The sequence below is a fragment of the Aethalodelphis obliquidens genome, unplaced genomic scaffold (assembly GCF_003676395.1).
Source record: "Aethalodelphis obliquidens isolate GAN/ISIS:26980383/991018 unplaced genomic scaffold, ASM367639v1 scaffold52, whole genome shotgun sequence".
Lineage (NCBI taxonomy): Eukaryota > Metazoa > Chordata > Mammalia > Artiodactyla > Delphinidae > Aethalodelphis > Aethalodelphis obliquidens.
Window position 1 is genome coordinate 6,960,577 of NW_020837996.1, and position 15,847 is coordinate 6,976,423.

The 15,847-nt window shown below is 44.6% G+C and overlaps 1 protein-coding gene across 5 annotated transcripts in view; it reads right to left on the reverse strand.

The window, feature by feature from the left end:
* The window catches only part of LOC113608250 (teneurin-2), a 531,856-nt gene that overhangs the window by 162,488 nt on the left and 353,521 nt on the right, over nucleotides 1-15,847 (reverse strand). For all 5 annotated transcript variants that reach the window (XM_027084352.1, XM_027084355.1, XM_027084357.1 and 2 more), the window contains one exon: nucleotides 3,885-4,079. In XM_027084352.1, the coding sequence (XP_026940153.1) occupies nucleotides 3,885-4,079 (195 nt within the window). The remainder of the gene's footprint in view (nucleotides 1-3,884; nucleotides 4,080-15,847) is intronic.

A 15,847-nucleotide genomic window follows, 5' to 3' on the forward strand; every position in this document is an offset into this window, starting at 1 on the left:
CTGGGGGCACAGCTTGAGGCAGAAATAAGAATTTTCAGCGTTAAGAGATGTTTTTTCAGGATCCCACTTGGACCTTCTCAGGAAGACGTTATTTACGGAAATCAGTTCAAAACTATTTGAGCCATGGGGAAGCAAAAGCTACCATTGTTTTTGTTTTTTTTTAATCAGGAATACCCTCAAAAAGGTACATTTCAGTGACTTATTATTAGTTGGAGACATTTATGATGATGTCATTTTCTCTGGTTACAATCACTTTAATGTTGAACTCATTGTCTTGGGGACTATTACTCCTGATGACATGAACCCTTTCTGATATTTTCAAATTTGCTCCATTCAGGAGGGTGGAGCACATCCGATGTAAATGAACTGAAAGATTCAAACACATGGAAGACATTCACAAAGAGGCTGTGCAATGTCTTTAACATCTCATGCCTCTCACAGTCAAGGGAATACAGTAGGTGCTCAATACGTAATTGCTGTGAGGATAAACGGCACACTTTGCCATAAGCATTTGTTGTTAATGAGACAAATTTCCAGTGTGAAGGACTGACAAGAAAGAGAAAAGGGTGCTAACAACGTCTTGCTTTTGGGAAGAATGCTGTGCAATTTGGAATCTGCAAAACATGAACTCATTCATTCAGAATCAATCTTGTCCATATTCTTCTCATAAAAGAAAATCCCAAAGTTCTAGTTTTTCACTCTGTCCCCATTTCAAACACAGCAAAATCAAAATCTACACAAAAATACCTCATGTGCTATGTGCCTCAAAAATCACTCTCCATCTATAATTAGCCACTTAAAATGTTTGGGGAGGTGCCAATAGCTAGGAGTTCTCAAAAAACTGAAAAAAACGATCATATGATCTTTTTCTAAAAGGATGAAATAAAAAGTAATATACCAAAAAAAAAAGGAAAAAAATGACACTTTTCTTCCAGATAAATTAGCTTTCGCTTCTCTAGCCTGAATTACAGTATGAAGGAAGGAGGAAAATCCACTGAGATTTATTAGCCCTGGAGTGGAATGTCGTCAAAAGAACCATTTGTTGTATCTAGAAATATGAGATAACCCTTTCTCAGGTCAGTGAAACCAGTAAACATGCCCTTTGTGCTATATAATCATAGCAGCTGATGGAATAACTAAAGTCAGACTTTAAGGGGAGTAGTTTCACTATGAATTTTAAATTTGGTTCCAGTTTCATACGATGGTCTCGTGGCCACCTCCTCAGTGTTCCGCAGGCAGGAGGGAGGATGGTATTTTACAAAGCTTTATAAATAGAAACAGTGTTATACTTAAAAGGGGGACAGTGGCCTTTACCAGCTAAGTACCATGTGCCTTATACCACCAGCCCTCTGGCAGCTGAAATCATTAGAACTCATTTAGTCTTGGGCCCTCTGTAGGTTTGACAAAAAAGGGTTGTGAATGCAATTTTTGTCCCTAAGGACAAAAAAGGAGGTCAAGGAGTTTTACAAACAATATGTACTATAACCCCCTGAAGAACCATGAATTACAGTTATGAAGTTAAATGTCATTGAAAAATGACTCAACCATGAAACTGACATGAAAACATGGCTGACTTAAACTAATATGTCAATTCTTCTCTCGTCTCACCTTCCCACTCCCCCAGACATCATCGAGTGAAACCTCACGAATCTGTCCTTTCATTTTCTTGTGCAAATTTGCTAATAGTACAACAATGTTTATGCAGCAGAAATGGAGGATGACAACTATTGATTTCGTTGCCATGGCCATTTCAGGTAAACTGAACGTTATGACTATGATGAATATCAGAAAGAAAAAAGCTAAATGGAAGAAAAAGGGCTGATCCAGGCTTTCTGATTCCATTTCCTATTTTGAAAACAGCATATGCATCATCTCGGTTCATTCTTTTGGGGTAGCAGAAATCAATAGAGGCGATTTCATCCTTTCATAATGATCCACGTGGCTTCCTTGTTTTGTTGGATGCTTAATTCATTCTGAACATTTAAATGAGACCAGGTGGGAGAGTGAGAAAGTTGAGAGAGTACTTGAAATCCCACTCATACAGATATGCACAATCTTGACTGGACAGAAAAAATTCTAAGATGGGCAACACCATTGCTCTATCACTATCCTCTTGCCAAATAAGGTACATGCAAAAGGTCGTGTTAACCTTGCTTGTCATACGGTTGGCCTCTCCCATGTCTTCAGCCAATGCAGCTTTGCCTCCTGCAGTCCATTTATCTTTAAGAACTTTAACCTTTCAAACAGGGTTATTAAATCAGCACTTCCTCCATCCAAGCTCCCAGTTTGGTTTTATGATGCAGATGGAGGGAGGGAGGCTACCTTTTATTTATTTATTTATTTATTTTGCGGTACGTGGGCCTCTCACTGTTGTGGCCTCTCCCGTTGCGGAGCACAGGCTCCAGACGCGCAGGCTCAGCGGCCATGGCTCACGGGCGCAGCCGCTCGTGGCATGTGGGATCTTCCTGGACCGGGGCACGAACCTGTGTCCCCTGCATCGGCAGGCGGACTCTCAACCACTGCGCCACCAGGGAAGCCCCTACCTTTTATTACAGAGGAAAAATAGAGAGAGAGTTGAGCAAATGAGGATCTGGGGGTGGGGTCACACTTCTGGGCCCCATTAAGGGCACTAGCAGTGATGTATTGGAAAATCTTAGAAGAATAATGTCACAGAAGCTGAGTCTTTGTGGAAATAGTTCTAAAAACTATGAAATGGGAGAAGTCACAAGGGGAGCTTCCGTGTGGGTATCTAAGGGAAAGCCACTGTCATTACTTTGCAGTGAGGGTGGTAATGACTGAGCCAATTCAAAGGGAGGGGAGCAGGCGAGAGATGGAGAGAACCTAGGTTTTTACCTTCCTACTAACTGTGGTTGATTCTTTATAAGGGGAAAAGCAATAGGTGGGCAACTAAAACCATACTCTGGAAGGGCAAATACAGACGGGGAAGGCTGACAGGCAGCCTGGCCGAGTTCCAGTGCCTTACAGGTCCTAACACCTTGTTACCAAATGACTTCCAGGAGCACTAACCAGAGCAACTAGGACTAGTTAGAGCTGGTTTCTGAACACCTCCGGAGAGGTGCTCTTTCCCTGTATTCCTGTACTTCCTCCCCCAAACCGCCCCCCCCCGCCCCGCCCCCAGCTTCCGATCAGGCTTGGTTTGCCCATGTGTGCTAGCGACCACTTCAAAGCACGCTGCAGTGAGCTCTTCAGGACTCATCAAATCCCAGCCCTCTCGCCGCACGCCCACTCTCCTCTAAGTCTCTGTGACTGTAGGTAACCAGGATCATTTGCCCTACATGGTGTCTCTAAATGACACAGGTACCTATAGTCTTTCAAGCCTGACTGCCTTCTATTGATATTAATTTTTGCAGAAAGATTTACACAGACATATGTGGCTCTGAGATTACCAGGGACAGCTTTAAGGAAAAACGAAAAAAAAGAAAAGAAAACAGCTTTGGGGAAGGGAGGAGGATTAAGGATTCTTGTGTCTTTTCTTCTGGATACCATAATTCCCAATTCAGAGGATTTTAAATCAGAAAAAAAGAGGAAGATGGGGAAGGGGAAGGAAGGAAAAGGAAAAGAAAGAGCAGGAAGGGGAGGAGAAGCAGAGGGAGACAGAAGACAGAAAACAAAGGAGAAAAAGAAAAGGAGCTAATTAACATAAAGAAGGGGAAAACAAAACATGTCTTCCAGAGTCAGCTGGGCAAGCCTTCTCTCTTAAGTTCTACAGCTTAAGAAGTCCATCAAAGCCGAGGGGTTTGAAGTGCAAAATGTTGAAACTTCCTTTGCAAAACACGGAGCCAGGACTGGGCCCACTAGCAAAGGTCCAGGCCTGCAAACGCCTCCCGCCCCCATGGCTGCCCAGCCCACCCCTTGGCGCTTACCTTCCTCGCAGTGCTTGCCTTTGAAGCCGGCAGAGCAGACACAGTTGCCATCGATGCAGGAGCCGTGGCCCCCACAGGAAGGATCGATGCACTGATTCAAGGGCACATCGCACTCCGCGCCTTTCCAGCCGCTGTAGCACTGGCATGTCCCTTTAGAGTACTGTCCATTCCCGCTGCACAGGACGGGGCAGGCGGCTGCAAAGAGCAAAGACAGAGCACCGGGTCACAGAGGATGGGGCTGGGGACAGCGCCTGAAGGGCTGTGTCCGTCTAAGGAGGCTGAGCCTGCCGGGCCTCTCGGCTTTGCTTGCAGTGCTCTTGGCTGGGAACTTGGGCCACGGAGGTGCAGAGCCATCTTCAGATAAACAATGGCCACCACAACAAAAATGCTACTAATGACAACTAGTAAGAACCTACTGCATAGCACAGGGAACTCTCCTCAATACTCTGTAATGACCTGTATGGGAAAAGAATCTAAAAAAGAGTGGATATATGCATATGTATAACTGATTCACTTTGCTGTACAGCAGAAGCTAACACAATATTGGAAATCAACTATACGCCAATAAAAATTAATTTTAAAAATGCTACTAATAACAGCAGTTACCACCAACGGAATGCTTATTATATGCTGGGCACGGCATAGGATCCTTCACGCGCAATTTACTGCTGAATCATCATGATCAACCAACGAGGTGGGAGGCTAGAATCACGCTCCCATTTTATAGCTGAGGCTCAGATTGGTGAAATTACTTTGCTGGAAATCACAAAGGTCACAAAGGAAATCACAACTGGAAACCAGGTTGCTGGACTCTAAGCTGTGCCTTTAACTAAGCTGCATGGACATGCGTGTTGCTGCTGTCAGTAATGTGGATCAGAACCCATTTTGCTGAATATTTTACCCTCAGATTAGTCAACTCCTACTCCTGATGTTTATGTTCATTAAAAAGGAAGGGGAGGGCTTCCCTAGTGGCCCAGTGGTTGAGAGTCCACCTGCCGATGCAGGGGACACGGGTTCGTGCTCCGGTCCGGGAAGATCCCGCATGCCGCGGAGCGGCTGGGCCCGTGAGCCATGGCCGCTGAGCCTGCGCGTCCAGAGCCTGTGCCCCGCAACGGGAGAGGCCGCAGCAGTGAGAGGCCCGCGTACCGCAAAAAAAAAAAAAAATAAGGAAGGGGAGGGCAGGTTGAAGACATGAAATCTCTAGCAGTTCATGTCAGCAGGGACCCTCTTGCCTCTGTTGATAGGAAGAAGGCTGACAATCTGGGGATGGTCTGGTATGAACTGCCAACAGTTCTTACCAGTTTAGCCTCAACAGTGCCAATACTGCCCATTTGGAGGTCATCAAGAGTGAGATTTTAGGGGTCACCTTCAGACTTTGGACTTCTCACTTCAGGATCAGTTTGTAAAGAACCTGAATTTCCAACCTGGCTTCCACCACGAGCCTAAAATGAGGGCATGGCTCCAGGCTATGGAACTGGCATTCAGGGACCTTCAGAAATGACCGACAGGGGTGTTTTAACAATTCCTGGTTTACCTGTGATTTGGAATGCACAGGCTCCAAGAATTCTACAGGTACATGTGTGCCTGCAACTGGCACACATGTACCTGTAGAAGACTTAGAATGGTCTCCCCATCCCCTGACGCGATTACATACCTAATTAGATCGCTTCTTAGTAAAGGCCCCATCCACCTTACCGTGCCCCTTTTGTGGTCATGTTCTATTTAGTTTTTACAGTAATTAATTCTCCTTCCGTGTCTAATTTCCCCAAGATACAGTAAGCTACTCAAGGACAAGACTATGTTTATCACTGTTGATTTCCTTCCAGTGTTGCATTCATCAATGTTGGCTTGATTGAGTAAATATGTCTGTTATGTTCCTGACATTCAGGGACTCCCAAGTGGTGGGCGTGTGGGCAAGCACAAAATAGCCATTTATGAAAGGTGTGGAAAGAACAATTTCTAGGGTGGACCTCATGTCGTACATACAATGCCTTTTTCTCGTGAAGTGTGTGTTGACTGTAATTGACCCTAACTGTAAACTGACATGAAACAAAAAATCTCAACAGCTGACATATGATCGAGGGGCTATCCCCACCCCCATGTTCTATTTTAGAATAGTTGTATAAACAACCATTTCCAGTAGAATTCTTATCCTTATGAATCTACCAGACAAGAAGGATGAGATCAAAAGAGAGAACATCAAAGCTACATGGTAAATTTAGATAAACTCTTTCTAAATGTAGGGAGCATGCCTTCTATTTCCAAGAGACTTGAGCAGAGAGATCTGTAGAGCTGCGACCCATGCTGATTGTCTGAGAGAGGGTAGACCAAAGAGTTTTGAACCAGGGTGCCCAAGATTCAGATTAGAGACTGTGCAAATACCAACAAGTATGAGAAACGATGGGCTTTCTCAAAGTACTGAGAGGGCTTCCAGGACAAAGTAAATTGGTTCCATGTCAGTGCCCCATAACACTCATGCTAAGCTTTAGGTCAGGGAGGGCAAATGAGTGCACATGAGCTACTATTCTCCCTTCCTGCACCTCTGAAGGGGCAGATCATGGCATCTTGTCCTCCTGAGCCTAGGAAGAGCCTAAAAACCTTCAATGTAGCGCCCTGGCTGGGACTTGGGAGCAGGTGGAGGTGGCAAGAGAAAACTCACTTGCCATTTCTGATCTAGGTAACACTTGTGGGGTATCTCCTGGTGGGAAGACTAGAATCAGCATCATTTCTTACCGCACTTCTTCCCTTGCACACTCAAACAGGAAAACAGTAAGAAGCGTGGCTACCCATGCCTAGTGATAAGAGCTGCAAGGGCTGTTTCTGACATGAGGGTTATATATTGAACTTGTCCTGGATGGCAGAGAAAGTTACATCAAATCACCACCAATGGGCTCCCATTGCACTTTCCTTCCACCCAAAAGGTGGAAGAGGGTAGAACGTAAGGAGGAAACAATTATTGTCTTTATTAATTGATAAAACACAGTTAGGTTTATTCACTTTATTCATACTGTAACTGTTTTTCTTCTGCATAGACTCCAAGTGGTGAAAAAAAATTGGATTGTCTAGAAGGTAAGAATGGATTTTATTTAAAATCAGGTGCCTGGGAAGTCAAATTTAAAATATGACCTACTTAAATTACTCAGGGAAAAAAAAGGTAGAGAATAGTCAGGTCAGGGAGTTCTCCACATTCTAAATGCAGCCTTCCTTCAATATGTTTGCTGTATGCTCACCAGGAGGGTGGTAGAAAATGAAAGACACTGTGATGTTCTCCAGAAAGCAGGGCGCTTGACAGGTTCTGCTGATGTCACATAACAAAAGCAGAAGGCAGGTTAAAGAAGAACGACGCTCTCTCGTAACCCATTTACCACGGGACAGAGGGCAAGTGTCAGATGAGCGCCTTCCAGTGGTCACTGGGCTGACCTGCACGGAGAACTCCTTCCCTCAGGGTAACTGACTCATCCTCAGACACAACTCAACCCAGAGCATCGCAGTATGTAAGGCTCAGCTTGATTCTCATGTGAGACGCTGCGTGAGGTGGGGACCTCCTGCATTAATAACTTTTCTTATAGTTTTACTATCACTAAATCTACAAGATTTTTTTTTTATGACAGGTTATAGGACAAACAATTCTGACTGCACCTGCCTGGAAGTGATATGGAACACAGGTGGAAAGAATAAGGGTTTCGATGCCAGAATGACCTGGGTTCAAATCCAGACCCATCACTTACCAGCCTTGGGATTTTGACAAGATCACTGTACTTCTCTGAGACCCACTTTCCCCATCAAAAAAATTCTCTCTCAGAGTTGATGGTAAGTGTGCTAAAATGCCTGAGGACTCAAAACAGTAGCTGACACCTGGTTTGTAATTAACGGATGTTCCCTTATGAAATTCCAGACTGAATCTCCAGACTGACTTCAAGGGTTAATAAAATTAAAAATGCAGTAGGTCTCAAAGGCACACACACACCACCACCACCAGAAAAGCATCAAATAATACTAACAGAAAGACATCATCTTTTTCTTCCCCTAGTCTTCTCCGGTTGTGGGAGGAAGATGGTTCTGGAATCACATGTGGAAAGTTTGATGTCCTCGTCTGTCTCCCCTGTTCCTAAGGCTTTCCAGGAGCACAGCATCGTACATTCAACTTCCTATTTAAACTTAATTAAAATGTTTACACAAAGTCACTATTCCTGTTTTACTGAATCTAGTAAATGGAAGCTCTAAGACTTGCGCAGAAGAAAAATAGACCACTGCCACTAAAGACTGACACGTTAACAGGCTGATGACAAAAAGAAATGACACAATTTAGATTCACCTAAATGGTATAAAGCTCATTTTAATGATCAAGCTGGAGCTTTTTTTTTTCCTCCCCTCAAAGTTCTCTGTAAGGGATGAAATGAATTATCAGTGTTATTTACTCAGTGGGAAGTAACAGGACAAGACACCCGTGTCTGCTGCTTTAAGTTAAAGGGGTCCCACCTACTTGGAGCTTACAGTACAGACACTACCTGGAGAGAAGGTAGAGGGGGTTGAGGAGGCCCAGCCAGCCAGCCAGCCAGCCAGAGGGAAAAATGCCTGCAAGTTGACAAGTCATTTGTGGGCTGGGCTAGATATGCGGAGGGACTTTCGAACAATGTGTCTTTTTAAAAATAGGGTCGCCATATGATTCTGCAATCCCACTTCTGGGCATATATCCAGACACAACTATAATTCGAAAAGATACACGCACCCCAATGTTCATAGCAGCTACTATTTACAATAGCCAAGACATGGAAACCACCTAAATGACCATCAACTGATGAATGGATGAAGAAGATGTGGTACATATATACAATGGAATACTACTCAGCCATAGAAAGAAGGAGATAATGCCATTTGCAGCAACATGGACGGACCTAGAGATTATCATACTAAGCGAAGTCAGACAGAGAAAGACAAATACCATATGATATCACTTACATGTGGAATATCAAACATGACACAAATGAACTTATTTACAAATCAGAAACAGACTCACAGACACAGAGAACAGACTTGTGGTTGTCAAGGGGCAGGGGAGTGGAGGAGGGACGAACTGGGAGTTTGGGATTAGCAGATGCAAACTAGTATATAGAGAATGGATAAACAACAAGGTCCTACTGTATAGCACAGGGAACTATATTCAGTATCCTCTGATAAACCATAATGGAAAAGAGTATGAAAAAGAATATATACATGTATAACTGAATCACTTTGCTATACAGCAGAAATTAACACAACATCGTAACTCAACTATACTTCAATAAAATTAAAAAACAAATAACAAATAATGTGTCTTTTAAAAATGCTTTGAAATCTGATAGAAAACCCTTCTGGAAAAGAGACTTGAGAATACTTGAACCGAGTACTCTGGGTAAAGTGTCAAAATCGTACCAACAATTGGTTGCCTCACATCCCAGTTAGTCAATGAACACTTATGAAGAAGCTAATATGTGCTAGTAGCTGGGTTAGGTGGTGGGGAAAAGGGACAGAGAAACAAAGATGCCTTGAGTCTCCTGAAGCAATTGAGGATATAATATTTGGATCACGGAGGTGAGGCAAACCAAGTTCAGTGTCCTCGAAACCAAAACTGGTGTCCCATTGTCTTTCGAGACTGTGGACGTAGCTTGGTGCTAAGCCGAAGTCAGGAAAGGCAAGTTTTGCTTCTTGCTCCATCCTTGCCATTGACAATCTATGGGGCTGGCCTGAAAGTTCGTTGGGGTTTTTCCGTAACATCTTACGGTGTGGCGTTAGACACCGTATTTGGCAGACAATAAAGTTTGACCTCTACTGCGCGCTACACTCAGAAATAAATCCGATACAGATTAAAGATCCAAATAGAAAAATAAACTACAACAGTATTAGAAAAAATATTGAAGACTAATTTTATTTTCTTCAGAGTGGGATGTATAAAAAAGACATCAATTCCAGAAACCAAGAAGATCAGATTTGATCACTTAAAATTTAAATCTTCTACATGATAAAGAAACACCCTAAACAAAACTGAGGGATGAGCAACACTGGGAAAAAATATTTTCTAACATATTTCACAGAATAATGTTTGATATATGAAATACACAAAGAGCTCTTACAAATCAATAAAAACAGACAAACGAAAACCTGGGCAAAGGACATATAAATATAATTTTACACTGCCAATAAAAATATGCAAAGATTCTCAGCTTCATTAGCCATTAAATAAGTATAGATAAAAAAATGAGAAATAATCCTTGACTTAGATTTTAAAAGATCTATAGGCTTTTACATATAGAATGGATAAACAAGGTCCTACTGTATAGCACAGAGAACTATACTCAATATCCTATGATAAACCATAATGGAAAAGAATATAAATGAAGAATGTATATATATGTACAACTGAATCACTTTGCTGTACAACGGCAATTAACGCAACACTGTAAATCAACTGTACTTCAATTAAAAAATTAAACAAAAAAACAACAAAACAAATCTAAAAGACTGATAACCCTCAACACTGCCATGGCTGAGGGGAAACGGGCTCTGTCACGGTGGGTAGGGGCAGAAATCCAAACTAGTTTCTAGGGGGATCACTTGTCCCTATCTGAAGAGCTGTCTGGCATCCCATGCCCAACGGTGAAGCCTGTCGACGCCGGTGCCTCAGTTTTCCCTCCCTATTCAATGGTCAGGACAAGAAAGGACTGTTTTTTGTAGGAAGAGTAAGGAGGTTGGAAAGCAGAACTAAGGAGCAATGACGAAAGTATAAATGCAAAGATCACCAGGCATTCTGTTCACGATGATTGGCTCTGAGCAGAACAGCTACCCACCACCTTCCTGCCTGGACCACTCAGACACTCTAGTTGGTCTCGGGGGAGGGGGGCAAGATCCAGCAGGCCCCCCGTGAAGAGAGGAAAGCGAAGGAAGCTTCTGACAGACGGCGGCACAGTCTCTGGCTCAGAGGGCCAAAGTTCAGGTGCACCCACTTCCTCATTCCCGTTCTGTCAGATGGCATATTAATAAGCCAGGAAGTGATTCAGGGAAGAATTTCCACAAGGACGAAAAACTCATCAGGTGCGTCAGATCTCTGACATTCAGGAGCCATGTGGGGAAAGAAGCACGGGCTGACTTAAGCACGAAAGTATGGATGCTTTAATTAATCCGGGGTGAATTTAATTGCTTTAGTTAAGTGGAAATCGGGTTAAAAATGATGCAGAGCATACTGGGGTGTGTTAAAAACATGACATATGAGTTGGATGAATCGATAAATTAAAAGTGCACAGATGTTTTAATTAAACCCAGGGAAGTTAACGAAGATCGCAAGAGACTTTTAAGCCTATGATTAATTCAACTCATTTAAAATACCTGTAGAGATATGGGGATGCCTCCATTTTGAGAGTTATAAAAGTTCTCAATCGATAAGTGCTTAAGCTGTTCTTTAAAAAGTTTAAGTGTGTGTGTGTGTGTGTGACTGAACAGCATTAATTATATAATGAATATTTGAAATTTTCAGGGTACACAGTAAGCTTTTTGCAGCTCAAGTCCAGATTGAAGTAGCTTTTCATTCTTATTATGCTTTAAGCATTGAGACCAGCTTGCAAATTATTGGTGTCTCGTTATCCACAAGAGTGGGAGCTCCCCCAAGACATGAAGGTCTGTTTATTCACTGCCGTCTCCCCAGCAGGTAGAACAATACCAGGCAGTGTAGGCTTGTGAGTTAGCCCGAATTTCCCTTTGGTTTTTACCAGCTGTGTAACTATGGACACTATTTTTCACCTCAATTTCCTTATCTTTAAAATGGGACAAAAATTCCAGATGAAAAACCCATGGTGTTTTTAAGAGGATGAAATGAAGTACTGTCTGTGAAGTGCATGTACAATGCCTGGCACATAATAAGAAATGTATAGATTTGATTTTATTATCATTATTTTTATTAGGAGAAAATTGTTCCAAATCATCACATCATAAAGAGACAAGAGGGGGGAAACACTCTCTTTCCCAGCACCCATCCCAGCTGACCTCTCTAAAGACTGTTTTTTTTTTCCCAATACGGAAGTTTTTTTCTAAAACCGGAGTACTTCCCCACCTCTGTACGCATCACACCTACAGCAAGTTTCTCCGGGGTTAGGCACTCTGCTTTGTAAGACTGTTCCGCAACTCATCTAGTAGTTTAAAAGGGAAACAAGAAGTTTTTAGTCTCAGAAGCGATTTGACTTGGGGGAGGGCTGACTGAGGTAGGTCCTGCCAAGTGATTTATGTTTGGTGATGCAACAAGCCTGGGAAACAGCGGGAGCGGCCACGTTCTAGAGGCATGGACTCACATGAGGGCACCACATAAAGGGCACTGCAGCTTCCAAACTGGGGAGGCAGGCATCCTCCACACCTGCTTGGCAAGCTGGGGGGAAGTAAGATAAAAGTGGTAATGCCGCTGCCGTTCAGATCTCTCTGGGCCACATGAGCAGAGTCCAAGGGCAACGTCACCCAGACTCAGACCTGGATGCGCACATAAGTCATTTGGGGAGGCCGTGAGAGTGAGATTCTGATCCAGAGGGTCTGGTGTGGGGCCTGAGGGTTTGGATATCTAACAAGCTCTCCGGGCTGATGCTAGCACCCCAGACCTACTGAATCAGAAACTTTGGGGGGCGGGTGGGGAGAAGCCAGCAAGCTGTGAGTTAACAGGGGATTCTGATACATAGGGTTCTAAAGCCATACCTGGGCTAGTACCTTAACTTCTCTGGGCCTCAGTTTCCTTAGCTGTGAAATGGGGATGATAATGATGCAGGATGTGAGGATGACACAAGATCACTCTGGTTAAACCCTTTGCACAGGGCCCGGCATGCACTTTGTGCTGAATATGTGCAGAGGTTCTTCGACCGTTTTATCAAAGGTGACTTCGCCAAGTGTGGAGACACTTTCTGCAAAGCACGAACCAAGGGCTTGGCTTCAAACCCCACCTCCTGGGTTCTTGCTGCCAAGGAATTCCTGCACGTTTTCTCAGGTCAAGGGTGGGACGAAGGAGAGGTGGGATTCAGCCTCGAACTGCAATGGATCGTGGAATGGCTCCTGTGGGCAGCAGCCATGACCCCTGGCCTGTCTGCATTACAGGAGATTGCGGGGAGCAGCTGGGGTGGCAGGGGAAGACAGGTGTGAAAGATGGAGGGTCTGAAGGAACATCCTAGGTGGTTCCAGGAAGGACAGGTGGGATCTGATCATCTTTCACTGAGAGAGGTGAGGCCAGCTGTGAAAGGGGAAAGTGGCTTCTTTGCAAAGGATGCTCTGAGGAAAGCATTTCTCGGGTGGTGGGGAGGACCCCTGCACTTTTGGTGGGGATGAAGGGGCTTGCCGTCTCTCTCCTGAGCGCAGACGTCCACTAAGGGGAGGAACTGATGGGGAGACGGGAAAGCGGTGGGGTGGGGGGGCGGGCAGTGGAGCCGGCCAGGAGAGTCAGGTGGCTGCGCTGTCTGTGAGGGCTTTGAGAGTGAATGGTCACTGCCCCCCTTTTAGGGGATCTTCCTGCCAAGTTAGGAAAACCAAGTTAGGGCCATAAGCCTCAGAGTCAGACAGACACGGCCTCAAAATCTAGCCTGCAGTGTGACCTTCGGCAAGTAGCCTATTTTCTCTAAGTTTCTCCTGTAAAATAGGGATAACAACAATGATTTCAAAGGCTTGTGAAGATTAATGCTGGCTAATGTTTATGGAGCATTTAATACATGCCGAGCATGGTTCTACACGCTTCACACGCATTTACTTTTTAGTCCTCACGGCAATCCATCAGGTGGTACTGCTACTGCCCCCATTTTATGGATGAGACAACGAAGGCCCAGAGAGGTTAAGTAATTTTCTAAAACGGGAACAGTTAACTAGAGGAGCATGGATTCAAACCTAGCCAATTCACACTCTGCAGCTTCCATTCTTCATAGCTTTGTCCTTCTGAGAGGATGCAGGTAAAGTGCAGAACAAATGGTATTCCTTTTCTGTAAACTGTTGCTCCTTCCTCCCTTTCTTCATTCCTGCATTTCCCCTCCCTCACTTGCTCTCTCCCTTCCTTCATTGAAATCTGTGTCTCGGTGTTGGCTGATTTATCCCTGTGTGATTAATCCAACCAATTTGAATCTTGTTTTCTAGCATTCACTTTGTCTTGTACATTTCCCAGCAATGTTTTCATCTGTATGATCTCTGACCCCTAAATTCAAGCCCCTAGACATTTAGAGAGCACTTACTATCTCCTGGGTGCCAAACTAGGTGCAGGGAGATACAAAGAAAACGGCTGGAAGCTTGTGATCCAGTGGGAGAAACCGATGTCACCCCCCAGCTAGAACATGGCACGGGATGAAGGGCCACTGCCAAGGTGTCACCAAGTCCTGTGTGACTGCAGGGTTCCTTCTGTGGGCGCATCAGGGAGGTGGTGACCTGGGAGTTTGGTCCTCAAGGATCAGCAGCAGATAGGAAAGTTTGGGAAGGATGAGAACATTCCAGCCAAGAAAGTGGCATGAGTAGAGAGGAAGAAGCAGGGCCGTGGTATATATGAGGGACAAGTAGCTGGAGTCTATGGTGTATGGGACTTAGTGGGAGATGGTGCCAAAGGAGCTCAGATCATGGAAGACCCTGAACCTCATTCTAAGAAATATGTTATTTATTCTCAGCCTATGGCCCCTGACCACCAGCATCAGGGCCCTACTGGAGGATCATTAAAAATGTGCACGTGCCTGAGCTACACACCAGTCCTGCTGCTTCAGAACCGGCTGGCATGGGGGAAGAGCCTGGGAGTATGCATTTATAACAATCTCCCCAGATAAATGTCTTTAAACCAAAGATTGACAACCACTGTGGGAGGCAACTGGGAGCCACTGAAGGTGTTTGGGGAGAGCAGTGTCATGCTCCTAAGAGCTCTGGGAGAACGCCACAGGTGGTGAGTAGGAGAAATGCCATCAGGGGGAGCTGGTGGCCAAGTGAACAGGGCAGTGGCTGTGAGGACAGGAGAACAATGGGTTGAAGGTCGATGAAATAGGAGTTGGCAAATGATAAGATGAGGGAGGTGATAGGATGTCCCAGCTTGGGGCCGGGAGGACAGTGGCTCAGAGCAACAGGCTCCGATGTCAAACAGACTGTGTTTCAAATGCCTGCTTTGCCACTCTCTACCTAGTAAACCCTAGTTTCCTCTCCTTAAGGTTTCTGGGGTTCAAACCCTAATCCTAGTGTGCAACTGCCACACAAACTTGCAAAGCACGTCTTCCCTACACCTCACATCTTCTGAGGTGAATCCATCTCATGGCTGGTCTAGCGTTAAGAGGGCAGGCCAAATTGCTTGGTTTGAATCCTAGCAATACCGCTTATGAGCTGAGTGATTTTGAGCATGTTACTTAACCTCTCTGTGTTTCATTTTCCTCCTCTGTAACAGGGGATCACAGTCATCTATAAAATAGGACAAGTAATGACTTAATGAGATAATTATGCAGTTGCTCAGTGCAGTGGCTGGCTCATAGTAAAATTTCAATACGTGTCAGCAACGATGACGACGATGATGATGATTTGACTTTTGTGCCAGCACTTGGCCGAGAAGGACTGAGTAGTGGGTACGTTTGCCAGGTAATGGGAGAAAACTGGCAAGATCCCCATTCTGTCTTTTCAAGGCGCCACACAAACTGGGTAGGAGCGGAGACCAACCCCCAGAAAGAAGACTTCATGTTCCCGTGGTCGTGGCATTTCTGGGCCTCCCCTGACGGCTGATCTGCAGCGGGCGCTGTCGTTTCTAATCGCTATTAAACACGCATTACCGAACAAGGAAGGCTCTGGTGTGTTAAGTTTCTACTGCAGGTTGGGGCCTTAAGCTCAGCACCAAATATGCCATCTGAGAAGCCAGTGTCAAAACAAGATCATCAGAAGCCTTGGATGTCTTCCGAAAGGCAAAACTGCTTTACACGCGACCCAAGGAAGCATCTTAAGTCATTGAGAGACCTTTCGATAAAAGT